Source organism: Balaenoptera ricei, chromosome 5, assembly GCF_028023285.1.
Source record: "Balaenoptera ricei isolate mBalRic1 chromosome 5, mBalRic1.hap2, whole genome shotgun sequence".
NCBI lineage: Eukaryota > Metazoa > Chordata > Mammalia > Artiodactyla > Balaenopteridae > Balaenoptera > Balaenoptera ricei.
In genome coordinates, this window is record NC_082643.1 from 77,669,548 (window position 1) to 77,695,083 (window position 25,536).

At 42.7% G+C, this 25,536-nt stretch overlaps 1 protein-coding gene across 3 annotated transcripts in view; it reads left to right on the forward strand.

Moving 5' to 3' along the window:
* Positions 1–20,921, forward strand: part of RBM47 (RNA binding motif protein 47) — a 164,375-nt gene extending 143,454 nt beyond the window's left edge. Inside the window, exons 4-7 of one of the 3 annotated variants that reach the window (XM_059923158.1) lie at positions 8,173–9,333; positions 10,210–10,416; positions 13,213–13,406; positions 18,166–20,921. In XM_059923158.1, the coding sequence (XP_059779141.1) occupies positions 8,205–9,333; positions 10,210–10,416; positions 13,213–13,406; positions 18,166–18,399 (1,764 nt within the window). In that variant the 5' untranslated portion in view covers positions 8,173–8,204 and the 3' untranslated portion in view covers positions 18,400–20,921. The remainder of the gene's footprint in view (positions 1–8,172; positions 9,334–10,209; positions 10,417–13,212; positions 13,407–18,165) is intronic. The other 2 variants (XM_059923159.1, XM_059923160.1) reach the window with 2 other exon arrangements.
* The last annotated feature ends 4,615 nt before the right edge of the window (positions 20,922–25,536 follow it).

The window sequence follows — 25,536 nt, forward strand, 5'->3', positions numbered from 1 at the left end:
AGTAAGATAACCGCTCAGCGTGAGGCCAAATCTTGGAAACTTTTTGCAGAAGCTGGTCTTCTATTCTGTTCCCCCTGATGTGTGGCACTAAATGTGATTTGAGCTTGGAACCAATACTCTGAAATGGGTGCTATTACTAGCACTATCTTAGAGCTGTAGACATGGAGCTTCATATGACATGGCGAGTAAGTGGCACAGTCATGATCTGAACTCCTGTTTCTTCAACTCCAAAGTCTTTGCTCTTAACCAGAATGGCATATGTTTTATTATATCTATACATTGTGTATATGAGGTCATGCCTAAGAAGTGACTATTAGTAAAGACAAACATTTTATGGTATAAATAAGGGGACATAAGAATAGAACTCTCACTGCAAACAGAGATAGAATTACTTCTTGGATAAATACATTCTAAAACCTTCTACTGGATTAAATTCCATCTAGTGCTGGAAGACACTGCTCGCCACTGAATATTAACTTCAAATTGCAGTGTGTCTGTTGGTCAGCGAATAAAACTCTCCCAAGAATTCCAATTCCAAATTGCGTATTAAACACACACACACACACACACACAACACACACCTGTGAACCAAAGCTCACTGGTAGTTTGCATAATTCTAGAGTAAACTCATGCTCGTTTTTGATCCTAAGTAAAGACTGGTTGGTAAACACTGGAAATATTTCCCAGTACAGTGTTTACAGTGTTATCCCTTGCCCTCTAAAATGTCCCACTTCAGGGAATTCCCTGGCGGTCCAGTGGTTAAGACTCCACGCTTCCACTGCTGGGGGCCCGGGTTCAATCCCTGGTGGGGGAACTAAGATCCCCCAGGCCGCGCAATGCAGCCAAAAAAAAAAAAAAAGTCCACTTCAAAGTTAAAATCTTACTGAAATATACTCTAAACTGGTACTAAGGGAATTCAAATCCTTGATGATTTCTGGTTTAAGTCTGAGTTAACCCCAAAGTGTTATGTTACCCCAACAAGCTCAAACTCAACCTAAAATAAAGACAACAAAAATTCTAGCTAATAGTTCAGAATAATAATAGCTTGATTTGAAAGTATATTCTCCTGTTTTACATGCCAAACTGTGAATAAATGATTTGTTTTGAATATATTGCCATGTTTGTTTAATGCGAGCAGCCTTCAATGAAGACTAATGCGTTTTTAGCGTGTGCGAGCACGGCTCTGTGTTGGGAGGGTCCTGCCTCGGGATCTGGCATCCTTGTGAACGACTGCACCGTTTGCATCCAGTGCAGCAAGTCTCTTCAGGTTCTTTCTGAAGAGCCTCTTGCAAACTGCTGTAGCCAAGGGTTAGGTGAGAAACAGGCTTACACTTGGACGCCTGAGCCCACATCACCAATGGAGAATCACACTGCCAGACAGCTTACCTGCAGTGAACGGAATCTGGGAGGCTCTGATATGCCAGTCTACACCAGAACTCACAAGCTAGGCTTCTCATTCTGACTGGCTTAAAGTTGGCTGGGGTAACCTCTTGCTTATTTCCCTGTAAACACAAGAATCCTACATAGGGGTAAGAGTCTAATAACCTCAAGTTCATATATGTTTTTCTAAGTTCAGATTTCTTATGCTGACATTTCTTGAGCACTTGGTGCTAGGTTCAGCACTCGGAGCTTTGCGTGGATCATTTCAGCCCAATGGTGAGAGTTAACTTAGCTCAGCTGTGGTACAGACTCTAAGCCACACTGTGGGTTCAAGGTAAGCTCCGTGAGGATGAGGTCCACAGGTATCTGGCACATAGTAGGTGCCCAGTAAATATCTGCAGAATGAATGAATAAATGAACACAAACTCTTCTGTGTTTGTGTCACTTTTAAAATCTTAAGAAATTGTTCACATAAAAGTGTTAGGAGCTGAGCCAACAATCTTTACCTGATGTCTCTTCTTCTAGGCCTCATAAATTTGACCATGTAGTTAAATGGGGAACAACTTAGAATGAAGGGGGAAAGGCAGCTCAAGAAGACTCTTTAAAATATGTTAGAACTTAAAACTTTGTCCTGAAATTAAGTCGCTGCTCAGCATAGGAAACAGAGGGAAAAGTGACTGTAATGCTTAGCAATAGGAATCTCTGTTACTTAGTCTCATTGATGTTCTCTGCACATCTCCTAGAGCAGAGGTTGGCAAACTTTTACTGTACCTGGCCAGAGAGTAAACATTTTAGCCTTTATGGGCCATGCAATCTCTGTCTGAACTAGTCAGCCCCACCACTGTACTGCAAAAGCAACCATCTCCAAAAAAAAAAAAAAAGAGTATGGCTGTGTCCCAATAAAATTGTATTTACATAAACAAATGGCAGGCTATATTTGGCCCATGGCACAGTTTACCAAGCCCTGGTCTAAAGCATGTCTAATTGTAATAAGTTTTCTGTTTCATCTCTGACAGACGGATTATACGGCTAACGCCGTATAGTTCCCCTTTTTTAAGGCATTAAATAAACCATATATCTTTCACATATCTATGCCTTTGGCCTTGAAAACTCATTGAACAGCACACCATGTAATTTATTTAACTGTGGTACATTATCTTCTTATAAAGACAAGAAGAATGGAGTTCGTAGCCCATAAGATTTTATTGAATGTGTACCATTTTTAAATGGCCTCTAATGAAATCCTTATTTTATGGAATTGTATTTTTATTCTTTCTGCATCTCTGAGCTTTCTCACTTTTTTTTTTTTTGTGTGTGTGTGTTAAAATATACATAACAAAGTTAACCGTTTTACCTGTTTTTAAGTGTCCATTTCAGTGGCATTAAGTACATTCACATTGGTGTGCAACGATCACCACCAGCGATCTCTAGAACTTTCTCATCATCCTTCACTGAAACTCCATAAACACTAATTCCCCATTCTCCCTCCCTCCAGCTCCTGGCAACTACCATTCTACTTTCTATCTCTATGAATTTGACTGTTTAGGTACTTCATGTAAGTGGAATCATACAATATTTGTCCTTTTGTGTCTGGCTTATTTCACTTAGGATGTCTTCATGGTTCATCCATGCTGCAGCATGTGTGAGAATTTCCTTGCTTTTTAAGGCTGAATAGTATTCCATTGAGTATACATGCCACATTTTGTTTGTCCATTCATGTGTCAATGGACTTTTGGGTTGTTTCTACCTTTTGGCTACTGTGAATAATATTGTTATGATCATTGGTGTACAAATATCTGTTTGAGTCCCAGTTTTCAGTTCTTTTGGTTATATACCCAGTAGTGGAATTGGTGGATCGTATGATAATTGTTACCTTTTTGAGGAACCACAATACAGTTTTCCATAGTAGCTGCACCATTTTACATTCCCACCAGCAATGCACAAGGGTTACAATTTTTCTACATTCTTGCCAACAGTTATTTTGGTTTTCTGTTAGTTTCTATGTTTGGTTGGTTATAATAGGCATGCTAATGGATGCAAAGTGGTATCTCATTGTGGTTCTCAGTTGTTTTTATGCCAGTGTTTGTAGTTAGTGTAAAAAATAGTTCATTTAAACACTACATTAATTTCAATCTCATGCAAATTTTATATATATATTTATATATTTTCACATATATGTGCATTTATTCCTCTCCTAACGCCAAAATTATGTGAGATGGCTTCCAAGGACATGAAAACAATAAGATGAATAATATACATAGCTAAATTCATGGCACTGGGGATATAGAAGACAAAAAAAAATGAACCAATAGCCAAGATTAGATGAACCTGAGAGTGTGTTGTGATGTCCTATACAATTACAAAACTAAAGTGACAGAGTCAATCCTGAACTTCCTAGTGGCCAAAGAAAAAAGGGAAAGGGGGCCAGTACATGATTCACTTATTCCAGATGATGAAAGCTCAGGAAAAAAGGCTTTTCTTGGCTCGTAGATGTAGGAAAATAAGCTATAACTATTTTAAAAGAGACGATTATGTTACTGAAAGCAGCAGAATTTTTGGTGAAATTAATGGGGCTGGAATTGGGAATGACTCCTCTAGCCTGACTGTTACACAACTTTTTTTGTGTTAAATGGTAGTTTCAAAGTACAATTTTAGGAAAATAAAAAGTCAACTCCACGTCTCTCAGCAGAGTGATAAGGACTATTCCTTTGGACTTTAGTCACTGTTTTATGTAGGACAAATATGTAAGATCTTGAATTCCCTCATATATGTTTATATATGTACCTGGCATTTGCTTCCCAGGTCACAGATTATAAATGCATATGTGTTTGTACAAATAATCTTCTTAAGAATATATCCTTATCTTCCTTTTGGAAGGAGGGAAAGATCTTCATGTTCAAATTTGATATTGAAATTTCTGCTTCAACATGAAAACTACAGGAACTGATATATATTTTCAAATTTATACCAGAAAAAAGGCTTCATGATAACTGGATCTGTTGCCAAACCGGCCTTCAAGTAATTGAAGAGCAAAGCAAATTAAAAGTAAGAATAGAAGCTGTATCAAACAGATGTTTTTAAAGAACTGAGAAAGTGTCAAAATTACTCTAAAACTGAAAGAATTGGTCTGAAGTTTTACCCAGAAGTTTGGATGAAGAATAATAACTGACATTTCTTGAGCATTTACAATGTTCCAGGCATAGTTCAAAGTGCTTTGTATGTATTAACTCACTTCTCTAAACTTAACAAAGTTAATACTACTGTCATCTTTCCCATTTTATAGACAGGGAAACTGAGGCATGGAGTAGCTGAATATCCTTGCTCCAGGTCATACAACTAGGAAATGTTAGAGCTAGGATTCACACGCAACCACGCATTCTGGCTCCAGTGGCCAGTCACTAACCCACTGAACTGCAGGGGTCCCCAGCCTCTGCGGTACCGGTCCCTGGCCTGTTAGGAACCTGGCCACACAGCAGGAGGTGAGAGGTGGGTGGGCGAGCGAAGCTTCATCTGTATTTACAGCTGCCCCCCATAGTTCGCATTACCGCCTGAGCTCCTCCTCCTATCAGCATTATGGTGAGTTGTATAATTATTTCATTATATATCACAATGTAATAATAATAGAAATAAAGTGTACAAATGTAATGCGCTTGAATCATCCAGGAACCATCCCCCCACCCCCACCCCATCCGTGGAAAAATTGTCTTCCACGAACTCTGTCCCTGTCGCCAAAAAGGTTGGGGACCGCTGCTAAACTGTACTGGCCCTTGATGTTACAGCAAATGAACCAAAGAAGTATCGGTTGGCCAACGGGCAAATAAATATCTTCTGTTGTATCCCCTATACTTTCTTTTGTTTTGTTTTGCTTTCTTTAAATGATCAAACTTACCCTAATTATCCTTGAAATTTCCCTTAATATTCTTGTGTAGAATTCCTAGTAGTAAATTTTTTTTTAACATCTTTATTGGAGTATAATTGCTTTACAATGGTGTGTTAGTTTCGGCTTTATAACAAAGTGAATCAACTATACTTATACATGTATCCCCATATCTCCTCCCTCTTGCGTCTCCCTCCCTATCCCACCCCTCTACGTGGTCACAAAGCACCGAGCTGATCTCCTTGTGCTATGCGGCTGCTTCCCACTAGCTATCTAGTTTACATTTGGTAGTAATATATAAGTCCATGCCACTCTCTCTTCGTCCCAGCTTACCCTTCCCCCTCCCCGTGTCCTCAAGTCCATTCTCTACGTCTCCATCTTTATTCCTGTCCTGCCCCTAGGTTCTTCAGAACCTTTTCTTTTTTTTTTTTAGATTCCATATATATGTGTTGGCATACGGTATTTATTTTTCTCTTTCTGACTTACTTCACTCTGTATGACAGTCGCTAGGTCCATCCACCTCACTACAAATAACTCAATTTCATTTCTTTTTATGACTAATATTCCATTGTATATATGTGCCACACCTTCTTTATCCCTTCATCTGTCGATGGACACTTAGGTTGCTTCCATGTCCTGGCTATTGTAAATAGTGCTGCAATGAACATTGGGGTGCATGTCTCTTTTTGAATTATGGTTTTCTCTGGGTATATGCCCAGGAGTGGGATTGCTGGGTCATATGGTAGTTCTATTTTTAGTTTTTTAAGGAACGTCCATACTGTTCTCCATAGTGGCTGTATCAATTTACATTCCCACCAACAGTGCAAGAGGGTTCCCTTTTCTCCACACCCTCTCCAGCATTTGTTGTTTGTAGATTTTTTGATGATGGTCATTCTGACTGGTGTGAGGTTATACCTCATTGTAGTTTTGATTTGCATTTCTCTAATGATTAGTGATGGTGAGCATCCTTTCATGTGTTTGTTGGCAATCTGTGTATCTTCTTTGGAGCAATGTCTATTTATGTCTTCTGCCCATTTTTGGATTGGGTTGTTTGTTTTTTTTAATATTGAGCTGCATGAGCTACTTGTAAATTTTGGAGATTAATCCTTTGTCAGTTGCTTCATTTGCAAATATTTTCTCCAGTTCTGAGGGTTGTCTTTTCGTCTTGTTTACGGTTTCCTTTGCTGTGCAAAAGCTGTTAAGTTTCATTAGGTCCCATTTGTTTATTTTTGTTTTTATTTCCATTTCTCTAGGAGGTGGGTCAAAAAGGATCTTGATGTGATTTATGTCATAGAGTGTTCTGCCTATGTTTTCCTCTAAGAGTTTTATAGTGTCTGGCCTTGTAAATTTTTTTAAATGATAAAAAATGGAAAAAATTTAGTTGAATGATGAAACCTTATTCAGCTATTATAAATTATGTTTTTACAGTTTTAAGAGCGTGGAAGAATGCTTGTAAAATGAAGTAAAGCAGCAGGATGTAAATTTATTGGAAGCCCAGCTCCACCTCTCCCACCCCCCAAAAGAAACTATTGAAAGAAAGATGGGAAAGTTTAATTGTGGCTATGACTGGGTAGGAGAATTAGGAATAATTTTTTCTCTTATTTTTCTTAATTTCCATAAAATTTACTTGAATACTATCATAGATCAGAAAAATGAACTAAACTTCATTTTTTCAAAAGCTGAAAATCAGAGCTGTTCTTTACAAACGCAAAATACGAAGCTCCTAGTGATAATCTCACTGTATAACTTAAAATCATTTCCATGAGCCCTACGCTATAGGAGTGGAGGTGGCATGATTTAGACTTGCACTGGTGTGGCTATTTAATTTTAAAGTAAAATGAAAAATTCTGCAATAGTCACATGGCCACAAGTGGCTAGTGACAGGTTTTCCATCGTCACAGAAAGTTCTGTTGCTCAGCGCTGGTTTCAAAGAAAGAACATGGAATCTGGAGCCATACGCCTTGAAATCAAGTCCTGATATGAGCTGATACTTGCTGTGTGAAATAAGCAATTTACTCAACCTCTCTGAGCCTATTTCCCCATAGACATTTGGGACTAATGATAATATCACTTCCCATGAAAGGAGATTAAGAAGATCAAATAAGATAATACATGTGACAGTTCTCTGAAGACTATAGGGTAGTTTACCAGGTTGTTCCTGCTTCACAAGTCCCCCAGCCTGAACTTAATCTAGCTCTTTGTGCACTGATTCCAAATCCATGAATGATTCATACCAAGAATTTTGCTGATAGGGAACGACACCGTAAAAATCAGACTTACCAGCTCTTAGCACAGTTCCCAGGACAAGTCCTTGGTAATGTGGGTGTTCCATTTCTTCCTTGTAAAAAGCTTCCGCACACAGCTCTGCATCTTCTATAGTAACACCTCCTCGGTTTTTTCCTTAACAATATAAACACATTGCCCTCTTTCCATTCCTAAATGAAAAAGTCTGTCTTAAAAAAGAAAGCAAAGAAAGAGGTTTTGTCTGTCAAAGAAATAAAGGGGGTAAAATGCTGTAACTAAAAGGAAGTCAATCTGACTTGACAGTGCAGGAATTAAGCAAAAGATGTTGCCAACTGCCGCAAGAACGTGAAGTTTTCCCCAACGATGAGAGCAGGTTCTCTATGCTTCAAAGCTGTTGGGTTACTGACTAAGCGGAAGTACTTGCTCATTCTGATTTTTTTTCCCCGAGTCACTTCTGGTTTTTCCTGCAAAACACCTTGCCCAATTTAGACTATTTTAGAGCTGCCGCATATCTAGAGCGGTCTCCATCTTATTTCTCATTCAACCACCTGATAGTTAAGCGTGAGTCTTGTATAGCTTTGAAGAAGAAAGAAAAAAAAAAAAAAAAAGTCAAGTTCTGACTCAACTCGGTGCAGATTCCACACTCACCCTCTCCCTCCTGCCTCCCCCAGGTTTCCGCCGGGCCGTGGATGCCTTTGACATTATGACCGCAGAGGATTCCACCGCAGCCATGAGCAGCGAGTCGGCCGCTGGGTCCTCCGCCAAGGTGCCCGAGGGCGTGGCGGGCGCGCCCAACGAGGCGGCGCTTCTGGCGCTGATGGAGCGCACGGGCTACAGCATGGTGCAGGAGAACGGGCAGCGCAAGTACGGCGGCCCGCCGCCCGGCTGGGAAGGCCCGCACCCGCAGCGCGGCTGCGAGGTCTTCGTGGGCAAGATCCCGCGCGACGTGTACGAGGACGAGCTGGTGCCCGTGTTTGAGGCGGTGGGCCGCATCTACGAGCTGCGCCTCATGATGGACTTCGACGGCAAGAACCGCGGCTACGCCTTCGTCATGTACTGCCACAAGCACGAGGCCAAGCGCGCCGTGCGTGAGCTCAACAACTACGAGATCCGCCCCGGCCGCCTGCTCGGCGTGTGCTGCAGCGTAGACAACTGCCGCCTCTTCATCGGCGGCATCCCCAAGATGAAGAAGCGCGAGGAGATCCTGGAGGAGATCGCCAAGGTCACGGAGGGCGTGCTCGACGTGATCGTCTACGCCAGCGCGGCCGACAAGATGAAGAACCGCGGCTTCGCCTTCGTCGAGTACGAGAGCCACCGCGCCGCCGCCATGGCGCGCCGCAAGCTCATGCCCGGCCGCATCCAGCTTTGGGGCCACCAGATTGCCGTGGACTGGGCCGAGCCCGAGATCGACGTGGACGAGGACGTGATGGAGACCGTGAAGATCCTCTACGTGCGGAACCTCATGATCGAGACCACCGAGGACACCATCAAGAAGAGCTTCGGCCAGTTCAACCCGGGCTGCGTGGAGCGCGTCAAGAAGATCCGCGACTACGCCTTCGTGCACTTTGCCAGCCGCGAGGACGCCGTGCACGCCATGAACAACCTCAACGGCACCGAGCTGGAGGGCTCGTGCCTCGAGGTGACGCTGGCCAAGCCCGTGGACAAGGAGCAGTACTCCCGCTACCAGAAGGCGGCCAAGGGCGGCGGCGCGGCCGAGGCGGCAATGGTGCAGCAGCCCAGCTACGTGTACTCCTGCGACCCCTACACGCTGGCCTACTATGGCTACCCCTACAACGCGCTCATTGGGCCCAACAGGGACTACTTCGTGAAAGGTTAGTGGGGACTCCTTGCCTGGGTAGGCCCAGGGATCCGCGTCTGCCAGGCGGGCGGCGTCAGGGGTGTGGTGGCTGTCATTTACCAAGCCGGTGGACGGCGACCCCCCTACCCAGCCTCGTTTGGGTGTGGGTTCTGGGTTCTGTTCTTTGCTGGCGCTTAAGGCATGCACTTCTACAGCACTGAGAGGAATGCAGATCGTTAGTATGTGTGGGATGAGTGGTAGAATCGTGGGCGCCTGCAAGCTCTTCCTGCGCTCAGCCTTTCCAGGGCCTACCCACTGTGGGGCTAGTCCGCAAGGCTCTGGGTTCTTAGGTTAAAAACTACGTGCGAAATGAAGTCTTTAGAATGTTGGGGATTAGGGGGCACAGTGTTGTCGTTGGGTTTTTTGTTTGGGTTGTTTTGTTGTTTGTAGTCACTGGCTAGCCCGTAATGAAACCAGGCATTACACTGGGAAGCAGAATGCTTAGCCTCTGGGTCCTGTTCTCTGATTAACTGCTTTTGTGACTTAAGTCAGCCCCTTTGACCTCCCGAGGCTTGTTTTCTCACGCATAAAATGAGAAGGGTGACTAGCAGTTCCCCTTCCACAACTAACTTTGTTACAGTGTGTGAACATTTTTATTTACTGGAGTTGCAGTTGCAGTCCTAGGAACTCACCCTTCAAGTTCATCTCTTGCGTTAAGCAGACATTTTAGGGTGCACCTAGGCTGGGACAGAAGGTGTGAACCATCTTCCAGCTCATTGAAGGGCAGAGGTGTAGCCACTTGCAGCTTAGAGCCAGCGCAAACACCTAAGTGCCAAGAACCTTGAGCTGAGGTCCGCCTCCTGTACTGTTGCTATTGGTAGCTCATCGTGTTTTGTGTTGTTATTATAAGCAGGCAGCATAAGAGGCCGGGGTCGAGGTGCAGCTGGCAACAGAGCCCCAGGGCCCAGGGGTTCCTACCTTGGGGGATATTCTGCTGGCCGTGGTATATATAGCCGATATCATGAAGGAAAAGGAAAACAACAAGAAAAAGGATATGAACTTGTACCGAATTTGGAAATCTCTGCCGTCAATCCAGTTGCCATTAAACCTGGTACAGGTCAGTATAAACCGGAGTGAGAATGGATCTTTTCAGCCTGAACCCCAGCCCTCTCTTTGAAGTGACTTCCTTGGGTACTTCTATCTGCATATGGGTTCCTCTTCTCAAAGGCAACTGGAGATTAGGCAAGGAATGTGGCCTCCTGTACCTTCTCATCTAGAATTTAGGGAGATAGTCTAGTTTTGACCACGTTCAAGTCAAACTTTGCGATAGTGGGTTTTTCCAATGGGTATCACCAGTTGTTAGGCTTTTTTTCAATTAGGCAGATTCTCAACTAGGCAGATTGGGATGGGGGGTGCAGAGATAGAAGAACACGAGTCTCTTCTGTGTCTTCTACCAGCTAAAAACTTTCTTCTCCTTACTCAAGCCTATTTCTACCACACGCATCAGAAGCCAGAAGGCGCATTTCTTTGCTAGTTCTGAGAGTTGCTGGGAAGGTTAGAAAATTCCCCTTCAGGAGCAAATAACACCACTGTCTCTTGTCATGGTCTTAACAAACCAGAATGCCTGGGAGCAGCAGTGAAAGTTTTTGCAGATGATTTCCAGCTCTCATTTCCACCTTTTGCTGGATCAGTAGATTGGGGGTAGGGGCACTCAAGTAATTCAAGCCAGGGACCTTGAACTTTGCTTCCACCCTCCACAAACAGGCCCCACAAACCAGTTTTCCAACATTGTTAGTGCTCATTGGTCGCCTAATGTGAAACAGGTCTTTCTGACCCTAACCTGCAAGGAGCTTTCTTTAACTCCACAGTGTGAGCATAGCACAGACTCCCACACACCACACAAGCCCCCAAACACATGAGAAATTCCACCCTGACCCTCCTCCAGACCTGTTCCCGGTCTCATGGAGGGAAGATTGAAGAACGCTTTGAGAACATCCTCGCTTCGAAGCTCAGCCTCTCTGACTTTCTGTTGCCTGCGGTCTGCACTCCTTCCCCTGGCTGAAACAGACTCAAGGGAGCTGTGCGAGTGGGGCGTAGGTTGGCATTGGCCACATAGGGCTTACAAAGCATTTTCCCAGTAGAGCTTCCTTTTGAAGTAATCCGGTGATTTTTTTTTTTTTTTTTTAATGCCTATGAAAAAATTCTGCAATTTCTGCAGGTAAGTGACTCCTTAGACTGGATTTCCTTATAAATGCCATTGGTGCTTTAAGCAGTGTAAAACAGATCCTGTTTCTCTCTGTAATTCCATAAAGCAGAGCCTGGGTACAAGACTTGTCACTTCTACTTGTTGGGAAAGGGACTCCTGTTGGCATTAGCTTAAGATTTAACTAGAGGTAGTGGGAAGCAACCGCATAGCACAGGGAGATCAGCTCTGTGCTTTGTGACCACCTAGAGGGGTGGGATAGGGAGGGTGGGAGGGAGGGAGATGCAAGAGGGAAGAGATGTGGGAACATATGTATATGTATAACTGATTCACATTGTTATAAAGCAGAAACTAATACACCATTGTAAAGCAATTATACTCCAATAAATATGTTAAAATAAAAAGATTTAACTAGAGAAAAGAACTCTTAAACAACCTTTAAGCATATAGTTGTGTTCTGAGGCATGGAGTAGCTGACAGCCAGAATAATCCAGAGTTGCTTAGTACAACTCAAATATAGCTCAAACTTATAACCCTTTCTGGGCCCTATCCCCTTGACCTCTATTTCTGATTAATCTAGAAAATTAGAACTATGTATTTTAGGAGGAACACCAGGGCAGTAGTGAAGTATCTGGGCACAAGATCATATGGATGGAAAGGCAGGTAAAAGATTTGGTTAAGATTTTAGGTATATTTTATTGAATGGCTGTATCATTGTTTAGCCCACAGTCATTTCTCTTTACCTTATATCCTCAGCTTTTATTAGAAGAAATTACTTACAGTTGGAGAAAAAACATAAGTGAAAAGTTACTTTGTGTATGCATTTCAATATTCTTGCTCTTCCTTGCAACACACACATACCACACACTCACGCAAACTCCCCCAGATCAGGGCTAGTATTTTTTTTTCTTTTTACCTCTCCTTATCATACATTGACATTCGATAACTGCTGTCGGTTTGAATCTCTGGTTGAAATGAGCCCTTTGGACTTGACTCACAGAAACATGTCTTTGAATTGGCAGGTACCACCAAAAAAAGCAGTCACTCTACTGCTTCGCTATTATGACTGGCCATTAGAAAATTAGGGAATTTTCCATTTTTTATTATGTATTTTTCCTTGAGTCAGTAATACTGAAATCTGAAATGTGGGGTGGGGAGGATGTACACAGACCTCTGAGTTCTCAAAATGAAACCCTCAACAGCACCAGCTTTTTAAAACGTGGTGAAAGTGAAAAGGGCAGCGGGTCTGGTAACGAGTTAGATGAGTGATAAGGAACCAGCAGTCTCCTTCTCACACTCTTGGGCCTCGAGCCTCTGCTCTCACTTCTTATTCTGAGACTGTTTTCTCAGAATTAGAAGGCCCTTTCTTGCTCTGTAGGACCTCAAGAGTAAGAGTCAAAATGTGATTTTCTGTTAGAAGCAGTAGGAAATGTGGGTGCAGAAACCTAACTCTAAGCTTTCCTTCCCTGATGATCTATGGGGAGACCCCATTGGTACCTACGTATTTCCTTTTGAAAGTCAAGCCAAGGGGAGGGGGGTACCTGCCACCTTCTCTCTCTTCCTCTTGGGTAGCACCTGTACTGAGGGAGCATTAGTTAGCAGGGAGAGCCCTTGGCTGCTAAACTTGGTTTTTAAAAACATTGAGAAAGTGATGGACCTCCCTCAGTGACTGGATGACTGACCTGTGTTTCCTTCTTACTTCTCTTGCAGTGGCCATCCCTGCCATCGGGGCCCAGTATTCCATGTTTCAGGCAGCTCCGGCTCCTAAAATGATTGAAGATGGTAAAATCCACACAATGGAGCACATGATCAGCCCCATCTCTGTGCAGCCAGACCCAGCCGCCGCGGCCGCGGCCGCGGCCGCCGCCGTCATCCCTGCCGTGTCCACGCCACCACCTTTCCAGGTAGGGGTCTTGCTGCGGTCGTTGCGTTTGTGTGAGGCCTCCTGTGTCGTGGATTCATTTAATATTCCACAGGAGAATTTACTGTGTGCCTAGCTCTCTGTTAGAACTATGGGACTGGATGACAGACAAATTTTGTAAGATAAATCATGGCAGGACAGAAAAATTTTTAGTAATAATTGTACTACCCCAATATCATCACTGTATTAAAGATGGGAAGCAATATGCAAAAATGGCATGTGTAATTTTTCACAGTGTCATAATATTATACATACTATTTTTTTTTTTATGACACTGGATAATTTTTAACTCATGTTCTTATTGTTAAGGAGCTGACACACAAAATCCCAGGAGATAGTTCACGTTTTCCCATTCCAGATTATAGTTCAATGAAGAGTTCTTTAAAGTTCTACTCCTCCCTCCACGCTCCCTCCCTCTCTCTGTCTGTATGTATATATACATATGTATACATGTATACATATGTATATGTGTGCCTGTAGAGAGAGAAATGTCTATAGAGATAAAGATACATGAAACTTTACAAAATCTGCCTTTACTCCTCTCTTACAACCATATCCAACTATTCCCATATCTCCTCCCAATCCAGTCTTAGCATTCCATCCTCCTTCCCCACCTCTACTCACTCACAGTGTTCTCCTCTCTGTGGTTTCTTCTCTAGAATCTTTCCCATCCATCTCACCTTGGAAGTCATCTCTCCTGTACTTCTCATTACCTACAGTATTACTTGGCATTTGACTGCCAGTGTGTTCTATCTCCCCAATTAAAACGAAGTTCTTCCAGAGCAAGAGCTACGTCTTATATTGCTTTGTATCTGCAATGTGTAGCACACAGGGAATACCTATGTGATATATCATTCATCCAGACAGAAAAATAATCTTGCTGAAGCTCTCCTTTGTGAGGCAGTGAATCTCAACTACCGTATCTATCAACAAGCGTAAAAACTCAGGCCGGGGCTGTCTTTTATCTAATTGGGTAAGAATTATCCAGGGGACATGTTTATATTGATAAAACAGAGATTCTTAGATTCAAACCCCAGAAGATTCCAGTTCAGCAGAACTGGGCTGGGGTTCTAGAATCCATATTTTGTCCCAGCTCCTCAGTGATGCCGAAACAAAGCCAGGCTGTGAACCCTCACAGTAGCCTGCTGTTTGCTTGCTGTTGCCCACGCTGAGCCCCAGTCTTGACTGCACTATTCAGAAAGGGTCAGGCCATGTGAAGTTTATTTATCTATCAATATATCGTCAAGTATTCTTTAACTGCAAAAAGCCAAAAAAAGGAATAGGTTGGAAATGACTCACAAAGCAGTTATTCCTGTGGCCTGACTATAAATATATACAGTAACCTACAGGCATTACTTAGTGGAATTCTGCTAATAATTTCTAATTCCTCTTTACTAAGAAACTCGTGAACTTTGGTCTTTGCTGCGTGGTCACAGTTCTGGTGGAGCCCAGATTCCAGGCTTCATGATCACGTTCTGGAATGCAGACCGTTTCTATCTTATGTCAGTCTGCGCTGGATGCTGCCGTGGGGTCTTTACACGAAGTTGTGGTTTGGGAATTCGTTCAGTGTGCTGTCATTAACAGTTGATTCCTATGGAGATTGTTTCCTTCTCCAGTATATTCTGCAGAATGCCTGGAGCTACTTCATTTGTAACGTGGGAATGGCTTCTTTGAGTGTGTGTGACCCTGCCACTCTCCCTCAGATCTAAGTACTCTGTGTCCTGCCTCGAGTTCATTGACCTGGGTTCTCTGACACGTTCAGTCCTCTGCCGCCTCTGTGTTCTCTGCCAAATTGCAGCAGAGGAAGGAGCTTTTTTTTTTTTTAATATTTATTCATTTATTTATTTGGTTGCACTGGATCTTAGTTGCGGCTGGCGGGCTCCTTAGTTGCGGCATGCAAACTCTTAGTTGCAGCATGCATGCGGGATCTAGTTCCCCGACCAGGGATCGAACCCGGGCCCCCTGCCCTGGGAGCGCAGAATCCTAACCACTGTGCCACCAGGGAAGTTCCCAAGGAGCATTTTAAGCTCCACGGATTGGTAAATAGAAAACTTTTTGGAGTGGAGCAACACTGGAAATCAGTTCCCAGCATGGCTTCCAGAACCTTCTTGGGGAACACCTTCGCTCTTCCTCCTCTGTTTTGCAGGTGCTCAGGGATATTCCTGTTTAGCCATTTTATATCCAAAGTTTCATACAGCCTTTGCAAGCAATTAAAAAAACTTGCAAGTGTAGACGATCATTTTTTCACGTTGATTTCTCAAAGTGTTCTCAGTCTTCACAACAAGTCGGTGGTATAGGTAGAGCAAAGATAACCATTCGTTTTTTGAGAGGAGCAAAAATTGAGGTCTTTTTCTCTCCTCCTCCCCAACTCCCTACGCTCAGCCCCATCCCATTGCATTCACCTGAGCCCAGGTGTTGGGCTGCACTGTAGCACATGGAAAGGTTTTTCTCAGATGTCACCTTCCCTGTGATTCCTTCCCTTTGTGCATTTGTCATTAAAGAGATGTCCACACATTTGGAAAAGATGGCTTGCTGTCTTGCTATAAACCACAGTCTTCCCAGTTCGAAGATTGTCTGCCTGGTCATAAAGCGTTTCTAATAAGATATTCATCGTGACTGCATTGTAGGAGGCAGGATAATGCAAGGCTAAACGCACAGGCTCCAGAGTCACACATCCCCTTGCTTAAAAGCTGTGTCACCGGGACTTCCCTGGTGGTGAAGTGGTTAGGATTGCCGTGGAGCAACTAAGCCCGGGCACCACAACTACTAAGCCTGCGCGCTAGAGCCTCGAGCCACAACTGCTGAGCCCGTGAGCCACAACTACCGAAGCCCGCGTGCCTAGAGCCCGTGCTCTGCAGCAAGAGAATCCACCACAATGAGAAGCCTGCACACCGCAACGAAGAGTAGCCCCCGCTTGCCACAACTAGAGAAAGCCCGCGCGCAGCAACAAAGACCTAACGCGCCAAAAATAAACAAAAAATAAATTTATAAAAAAAAAGAAATAGGTAAAAAAATATTTTTCAAAGAAAAATAACATCGTACAAATAAGGCACTTAGAAGTGCCTAGCAGACTATAATCTCTCTGTTATTGTTATCATTTAGTATAATTATTATTTTGGTTACAGTTAAAAGAAATGACTCTTAGGTTATGAAGTTCCTTTGAACATAATTTTGTGACTCTGATTTGCAGGTATTGTAGAGGAATGATAAGTAATTCCTTTATAAAAATCCAGGAAGAAGGAATTTTTTAAAATCTAATTCTCCATTTCACATATCCTGAATTGTTTATTTTAAAGATACATTAAGACAAGGAGACCACAGCAGCACGTACTAGAGGGCATTCTATGAAACATAAGGTGCACCGGATGTTTTGTTATACGTGTGTTTTATTTTACCAAACATCTATCTACTTTTCCATAAAGCAGCTCAGAGAACGAGCTCCACAGCAAACACTTCGGGAAATACTGAACCACAGTCTTCCCTGCATACTCCTATTTGTTCTGAAAACATAGTATGTTACACTTTCAAGTGGAGGGAAGGAAGCAGCAGGGACTTTCAGAGCCAGCACGGCAGCTGCAGTGCGGCAGCTTCAGTTAGCTTGTCTTTCCCCACTTCCTCCTCATGTAGAAACCCCACCTTATTCTCCAGAACCCAGCTCAAATGTCTCCACGTCTGAGATGCTTTCTCTGGCTCCTCAAGTTAGTTGGCTCCTTCTCGAACCTTCTACAGCAATTTGTTTATATAGTGGTGTCATATCTTAGGTGGGAGATGGTTGAAGAGATCACATTCGCCGAAAATCGTGTCTGGGTCACAATCTTTTTAGGTCACAGCTTAAGAAGCTGACCCTTTGGAGATCTGTGTACTTTGTTCCATAAAGTTGTCACAGACTATGCTTCTTTCTCTCCGTTCTTGAAACATCTTGTTTCTTCAGTTAAGTATGAGTTGAGGCAGCTGGCATGTATTTTAGGAAAAATATTTCTTCTTAGCTACAGTGAGATCAACTGAGTAAAGGGTGGACCTCAACTCCCATCTCTCGCTCACTCTGGGGCGTAGGCTGATTGCGTGGAATGGTGGGCAGAAGATTCCAGAGCATTGGAACTTTCCCTGAGCATTCCAATTCCGTCAGTGTCACCAGCTGAATTCAAATGAGCCTTGAGGATGCAACTTTACCTTACTTTAATGGCTCCTGTCTCACTCCCTTACAGTTATTGTTTGTCTACCCCTCTGCCTTTCTGCCCTGAGAATGGCAACTTTTGTTTGCTTTGTTTTTAAATAAATTTATTTATTTATTTTTGGCTGCGTTGGGTCTTTGTTGCTGCGTGTGGGCTTTCTCTAGTTGCGGTGAGCGGGGGCTACTCTTCATTGGGGTGCGCGGGCTTCTCATTGCAGTGGCTTCTCTTGTTGCAGAGCGTAGGCTCTAGGCGCCTGGGCTTCAGTAGTTGCGGCACGTGGGCTCAGCAGTTCTGGCTCGCCGTCTCTAGAGCGTAGGCTCAGTAGTTGTGGTGCACGGGCTTAGTTGCTCCGCGGCATGTGGGATCTTCCCGGACCAGGGCTCGAACCCGTGTCCCCTGCATTGGCAGGCGGATTCTTAACCACTGCGCCACCAGGGAAGCCCAAGAATGGCAACTTTTGTTTCTCTGTCTGTTTCTCCTCCAGACCCCTGGGAGTTGAATGAATGAATGAACGAATGGATAGGTAGCCACACGTGATCAGTAAGGATTCTTTCTCTCCCTCCTCCTCAGGGCCGCCCAATAACTCCAGTGTACACGGTGGCTCCAAACGTTCAGAGAATTCCCGCTGCCGGGATCTACGGGGCCAGTTATGTGCCATTTGCTGCTCCGACCACAGCTACGATCGCCACGCTGCAGAAGAACGCGGCGGCCGCCGTCTACAGCGGGTACGCAGGCTACATACCTCAGGCCTTCCCCGCCGCTGCTATCCAGGTGCCCATCCACGACGTCTACCAGACCTACTGAGATCCACCCACCATGACCACTGAAGGAACACTTTACTATTTATGAAGAAAGAACGTGTTGGGTTAGCACACACGAAACCCGAACGTGAAGAATGTTATCAGATACCATACTGGAATATTTTATATACATGAAGTTTTCACTAGTTTTTTAAGACTGTTTTCAATTTAGCAGACCTGTGTTCGTACATTTCTAAGAGGCTTGCAATGGTTTGTGCCTTAAACACCATCTCTTAAAAATTTGTACGCTGTAGTACATTTGTATAGAGGTTTTCGTTTTTGTATTTTTAAGGATATATTTTCAGTATGAAGGTTATTTTCTTAACTTCTGCACTCCAGAGATTTCTATTTTGTAGTACCTTCAATAGTGAATATATCAACTATATATTAAAAAGCACACTTGAGCAGCTAGGGAACTATTTTGAAAAATATATTCAATATTTAAAGATACAAACAATAGTGCTTTAAAAATACTACATAAGACGTTATTTTAAAAGTTATACTGGAAAGTGCAATTTTAAAATGAGTGAAACCTCTATTTCTGCTGGAATTAAAAGTTGACGGGTGTTACTATGTGTTATCCATGACGGTTCTGTTTTTTAAACACTCGACCTCTCCTTAAGCCAACATTGAAAGACTTGTCACACTTCTGAGTCCAAACACTGGAAAGCTCTCTCACCTGCCACCATCACCCTGGGTCCCTACTCCTTCTCCAGGTGCCTCTGCTCTTACATAGGTTCTCTCCCCACCGACTAGTCACCCTCTCCCCCTGTTCCCAGTCCCACCTTCGTGTTTGGCAAGTCTAGGACAAATTAATTACTCTGACAGAGAAAACATTGATGACTTTTATACTTCTTTTTGTTGGGGTTTTTTGTTATGGGTTTTTGGTTTTTGGGGGGCATTTGGTTTGGTTGGGAGGTATTTTCAATAGCAGAGTATGTGTAAGCACAAGATTTTAATAGTTTGCATAAGACATCTTTGCATAGCTATTTAATTGTCCAATATACAACTTTCATTCCTTTCCTAATGCTTTTCTTTTATTATATTTGTCTTGAAGTGTAAGTTTGTAGAGACAGAGAATGTTATTGTAGACAAGACCCTGAAAGACTCTTGTCGGCAGATATGCTTCTAGTTGCCTTATCATGTTTCATGCGAAATGTCTGTGGTTGTCACGGTGTTGGAAATATTATGTTTATTGAACAGGGCCTCCCTCCGTTGCCATGCACGTGGCAGGTGAACTGAATTGGGGCGTGCACAGCCAGGAGGAGGAGGAGAGACCTGCAGGAGTAAAAGATAGTTTGTAAATATCTCCTAATGCTTGTTTTTAGCTGTTTTATGTTGCAGAAGTTCATGGTACCTAGTTGAATGCAAAATGAAACCATTTTATTTCAATGTTATTGAACAGTTTTGTTTTAGTAGGAAGTAAATGTATTGTTGCAGTGTTTTGTGCCTGTTTAAAGGCCTTTGTTTAGCAGAGTGAATGTAAAATACAGTAAAATGTTAAGATTGTCATCTACTTTATGAAATACACCAACTTGGAATTTTCTTTTTTTAAAGGTTCTATCAAGGAAGTGAGGTGTGCAATAGATGGCACGGCCACAGTTGTGTTTTTATGTCATATTGGAGATTCCATCAAACCTTCTACTCACTGAATTTTGCTGATGGCTGCATTCTTATTGTGGATTAATAATAGGATAGTGCCCTTAGCAAACATTTTAGTTTTGTTTTACATTTTAAATTAAGAGATTCCCAAATGCCCTCTTTTCCCTCATCTTAGGGTGGGTTGAATTTTTTATATATAAGCAATATTTATTTAACTATTCTATAAAATTATTGAGTGCCTGCGAAGGCCTTTAAACATTCCTAACCTTCCTTTCCATCGTTCTTACATGACATAAAGTAATTGTGCAATGTTCCTGATTCTGTACCCAGCAAACTGCATCCAAACTCAAATCTGTTGTAATGAGTAATCCAACAAAATGCAGTTTGGATTAGATCCCCATCCTTTGACTTTGTATGAAAGAAGTACTCTCCTACTCTCCTTCCAGTGAAGGATAATGATCACAGAGGTTCACTGGATGAGACTGACCCAGGGGTCTTACTGTATTTTACATGTGCCTGTAAATTATTTGCAAAAAAGAAAAAGGAAAAAAATGGTGTCTTAACATGGCAACTACCAAACTACCTTAAAAATAAATGTTGCTGACATAGCCAGTTAAGTATCAGTGAGCCTCCTACCTACCTATGGTCTGTCTGTTCCTGTTGTTTGAAAAACATTTCACATATGTACACTACTGAGGTAAGTCTGTAACTTGAAATGTGAACTTTTTTTTAGGGTTAAGAACAAACTATATAAATGTTAAAAAAAAAAAAACTTTCGAGTTCTCTGTTTTCAAACATGCTAGCAGTTTAGTTGTTATCTTTAGTTGCATTGTATTTGAAAAGCTTTTAAGTTTATTTAGATCTTGCTTCATTTACAATACATTCTTAGGATGTATGTAGTAAATAAAGCTTTCTTTAAAGCAATTTCAAGACCTTATTTTAAATTGTGTTTTCTTTATACACATTTTTTTTTGTAACAAAATTAGAATAACCCTTACAGCATAGAAGGAACTGACTAATTCATTATTTTCGGCTGGAGAAAATCATATCTTTGATTTGAATTACTAATGAAGATGAGGCACATAGTAAAAATTGTAAATTATCAGTGTCTTCAAACTTGTGCCCAGGTGGTAGAAAGGTGAGCACTCAACTACTACTCAGCATCTGGATTAGAATGGGATGTGGCACAGCCTGTCACTGTTCTCGGTACTGGTTTGTTTATGATCCCAAGAGCTTTACACTCAGAAATCTACATGGAGGCAGTTGATGTGACCTTGAGTTGTTTGGTGGTCTCATGAAAGTTCTGGGGTGACCTAATGTTGGTCACCGCATCGGAAACCAAAGCCCTCTGTTTCACCTTTTTCACAGCACCCAGCAAGATTAGCAGGATACTGCCTTTTTCTCTAGAGATCATCACTAACTTCAGGTAGGATCCATCAGCAAAGCCAATCAAATGATTCAAGGGAAAGTGGTAGGTTGTCAATGGAATTACCTCTAAAAACTGCCCCACATGGCTTTGCCGTTGATTAAAAATTTTACCTTCTTAGTCTTGAGCAGCCTGGGTCATGGCCTCCCGAACCACATTTCTTAGAATTCTAACTTCCTGCTTCCTCTGAAAAGGAAGAAGGCTCTTTCAGAGGCAGAAGAGGCCAGGGAACTTCCCAAGATGACAGATCATTAGGCAATATTTTCAAGGGCAACAAGATCTGCTGATTCTTTCTTGTTCTAGGAGAAGAGTACAGATGCTCTTCAAGTTGCAGAATCAGAGTTTGATTGCTCTTGTCAGAAAAGGAATTAACAGTCTTACAAAATGCATATTACACCTCTACTAGATGCCCTGCCCGGCTTTGTTCTAGGAGCTGCGGTGACTACAGCATCAACAAAACCAACAAAACCTTGCACACATGGAGCTTACATTCCAGTGGGAGAACACAGACAAAATAAGCAGGTAAATAGTGTGTTGGGTGGGGATAAAAGCTTTGCTTGGGTGATTCATTAGACTGGCTTCCATTGCCACGGGACCTCACAAGAACTCAGTGAAGTATGCAGAGCAGATATGTGACCGGCCAAGGTCCCACAGCTGGTAGGAACCAGGGTAGAAATCTGCGCTCAGACTCCAAGTCCCAGATACTTTCGAACAGCAAGCACACTGACCCTGGACATGAACAGATTCGGTAGTGCCAACAACCAACTTCACGGTCTACAAAAAGAGAAGAAAAGCTTTTCTCCAAGTGTAGTTTCTTTTCTGTTGGTTGGCTTTTAGTGTGTTTTCAAATGCAGCCTCTTTCCTTGGGGGGATGGGAACTGAAGGAAGAATGGCTGAAATGCCTACTTTCAGCCTGGAAGACATAGCACTAGGTGAGCTGCTAAAATTGTCTACCCTGGTGGATTTAAGGAATTCGATCTACAATGCCGTATCAAGGATTATGGAGAGGGCTAAACAACTATTATTAAGAAGTCAACTATACCCTTCTGCTTCTTCACTAGGCTAGATGCCCCAATTTGTTTTAATTCCAAAAATATCTGTCAAGACAACATGCATAAGCACTTATTTAGTTGGAAGTCAAGACAACTAGAAAACAAAGTTCTAATTTTTCTTTTCTCGTGAAGGGTAATCCTGTGGACAGTCCAACATTTTATTGGGTGCTGTGTATATTTTGTTAACTATAATTGACTTTATTGGCTTGCCAGGCCCTGTTTTAAGGGCATTAGGGTAGTTGACTATTTTCAAGAGATGTATATAGTATATTACATGATATTGGGTTGGCCAAAAAGTTCATTTGGGATTTTCCATAAGATACAGAAAACCCGAACGAACTTTTTGGCCAGCCCAATATTTATCATAAAGTCTTTTGGGCAACCTTTATATCAGAGTTGGGGTTTTTTTAAAAAATGAAATGTGACATTTGGCATGGCTATTTTGATGAAATCACATTTGGCACAATCACCCTAAAAAAAAAAAATACAAAAAATATATCTTCACCTTAAAAAAATAATTACTGATAGGATAACAGATGTATTCACTTTATCCCTGCCCAGCCACTTCCTTGACACACTCTCCATCTCTTTGCCCATCCAAGGTCAAGGGCAGGATTAGGTTTAAATACAGAATGAAACTCAGGAGCTGAGTTTTGCTTCAATTCCAAGTTCTAAGCTATCAGATTGGATACAGCCTTTCTTCTCTTTCTCCTCATTAGTTTTCCCTCTCTAGGTGCCCAGTATTCCTCTGTTTCCTAACTCCTCACACCAAAATGTGATTGCCTAAATACTTGTCAAGCACTGTGGCCTGGTAGAACAGGCTGGGCTTGCCGTTGGGATGCCTAGGGGCTGAACCTCCAGCTTTGCTATTTACCAGCTGTGTGACCTTGGAAAAGATGGCTTGCCTCTCTGAGCACCAGTTTCTTAATTGGTAAAACAGAGATAATAATCCTGACCTCATAAGATTATTGGGAAAATCAGATGAGTTAATGAATCTTTAAAAAGCCTGGTATGTCATGGATAAGAAAGTTATTTCCTTTCTCTTCCTGTTTATAAACTGTAGTGTGAATGCGTCCCCACTGTATTAACTCAATTAAGCCTTTCCATCTGACACCTTTTTACGCTTTTGTTCACCCATTTTTTTCAATAAACATTTGTTGAATGCCAGCCATGTGCCAGAACAGTATGAGGCACTGGAGAGACAATGATCAACAAAATCGACCCCCTCTGCCCTCCAGAAACTCCCGGGCGTGATAAGGCAGTGTTGCAAGGGCTATGAAATGGGAGCCACACCCACCCAGGCCTGGGCAAGGGGTTAAGAAGACTTTGGGGAGGAAGTGGCATCTAAGCAAAGAAGGACAGGATGAGTAGGAGGGAGGGCAGATGAGCAGGGAGAAGAGGGAACAGGAAATGCCCAGGCCCCGAAGAAAAAGCGTGGTATAGTCAAGTACCTGAAAGAAGTTCAGTGTGGCAACCTCAAAAAAGGAGGCGAAAGGGTGTGGAGTGAGGAAACACAACCTTTGTTCCCTCCAACACTAAACATGGTTGATAGGCCCGTATTAACTGTGGAAGGAAGATATTTGGCCTGCATAACAAGGAAGTAGGAAGAACCCTAAATCATTCCAGTTTAGGACTTTGAGTTTCTTTTAGAAAATGGGGGTGCCCCGCATTTATCTAAACTGGGAGGCTGAGGGATTGTCTAGCAATCAACAGTATGATGCATCTGAGTGCTCCCCTAGCAGGCAACTGCCTCTCTCCGGCCTTCCTGGCCCCAGGTGATGCCCGCCAACACTGATCTTTCCGTGGGAGAGTGTAGCGGCAGCCAAGGCTCTTAGGGTTCCCACCCCTTCCTTCTTTAGATCCAGGTTCCATCTTCTGGGGACTTCCATCCTTCCTCTCTGGAGTCTTACAGCAGCTACAAACATTGGCCAAGCTGTCCCCACTCTCCCTCGCCACAGGAATGCAGCCTTCTCAGCAAAGGTGATGGAGGCCCGTAGTCCTCCAGATGACTGTGAGGGTAGAGGAGGGTCCCACGTAAAATCTCCAGAGACGCACTGGCTTCCTCAACAGGGTTATATATCCTTGTGACTCCATTCCACACAGTTATACCCACAATCAAAAACAACACCAAGCCTTGCATTTGCAAGAAATAAGACCTTTCCTGAGCTAATTTTTAGCCACCCTTCTTTCTTGGCTTGTTCTACTTTGTTTGGCAAAAATCTTCTTTAATGATTAACCAAACACGAGGCTTAAATAGGCCTTAGTCATTCTGAGGCAGGTAAGACAAGTTGCTGGAGCCCAATTGTTTCTGAGATGACCTTGCTGGGGGCGCTGGGTCAAGACATTTTGAGCTCATGGTACCATGATAACATTGGGTCATGCCAGTTGCATTCTGCTGGGATTTTTCCTCTCCTTTCTCAGGACTTTTATTCCAAACTGTGGTGGCACCAGGGAATGGTATTTCTATCAGCTTCACCCCCACCCCAATTCAAACATGGCCATTGACACTTTCTCAGTCATACAGAGTCGTATACAAACTCAGCTTCCCAACAGGCACCTAATCTCCCCTTTCCATATAAGATGCTCTCCTAAGAGGAGAAATTCTGGAAATGCAACTGATTCTAAATGTGCTCGAGCATTTATAGAAGGAAGCATTTTGAACATGAGACAATAGCAAAAATTACCTATTTAGCATAATTTCCTAACCCCTAAGTACAGATATCTAAACCATCAAGTGCCCAGTCAAAGCCTGCCCTCTATTTCTCTTTCTTGTTTGTCATTTTCCTTGTGTTTGGGAATAATGTTAAAGCCTTAGAGGGTGATCACTCAGCTGGAGAGAAAAGGAATTGTTGACAGTAACTTACTATGTGTCAAGTAGTTTACATGGATTTTTTTAAAAACCTTTTATTAAAAAATAATATAGATGCAGAATTATGCACATATCATATACAGCTTGATAAATTTTCACAAACTGAGCACCTCCATGTAACCAGCATCCAGATGAAAAATATGACCAGCATGCCAGAAGCTTCCCTATGGCCCTTCCTAGTCGCTACCTCCT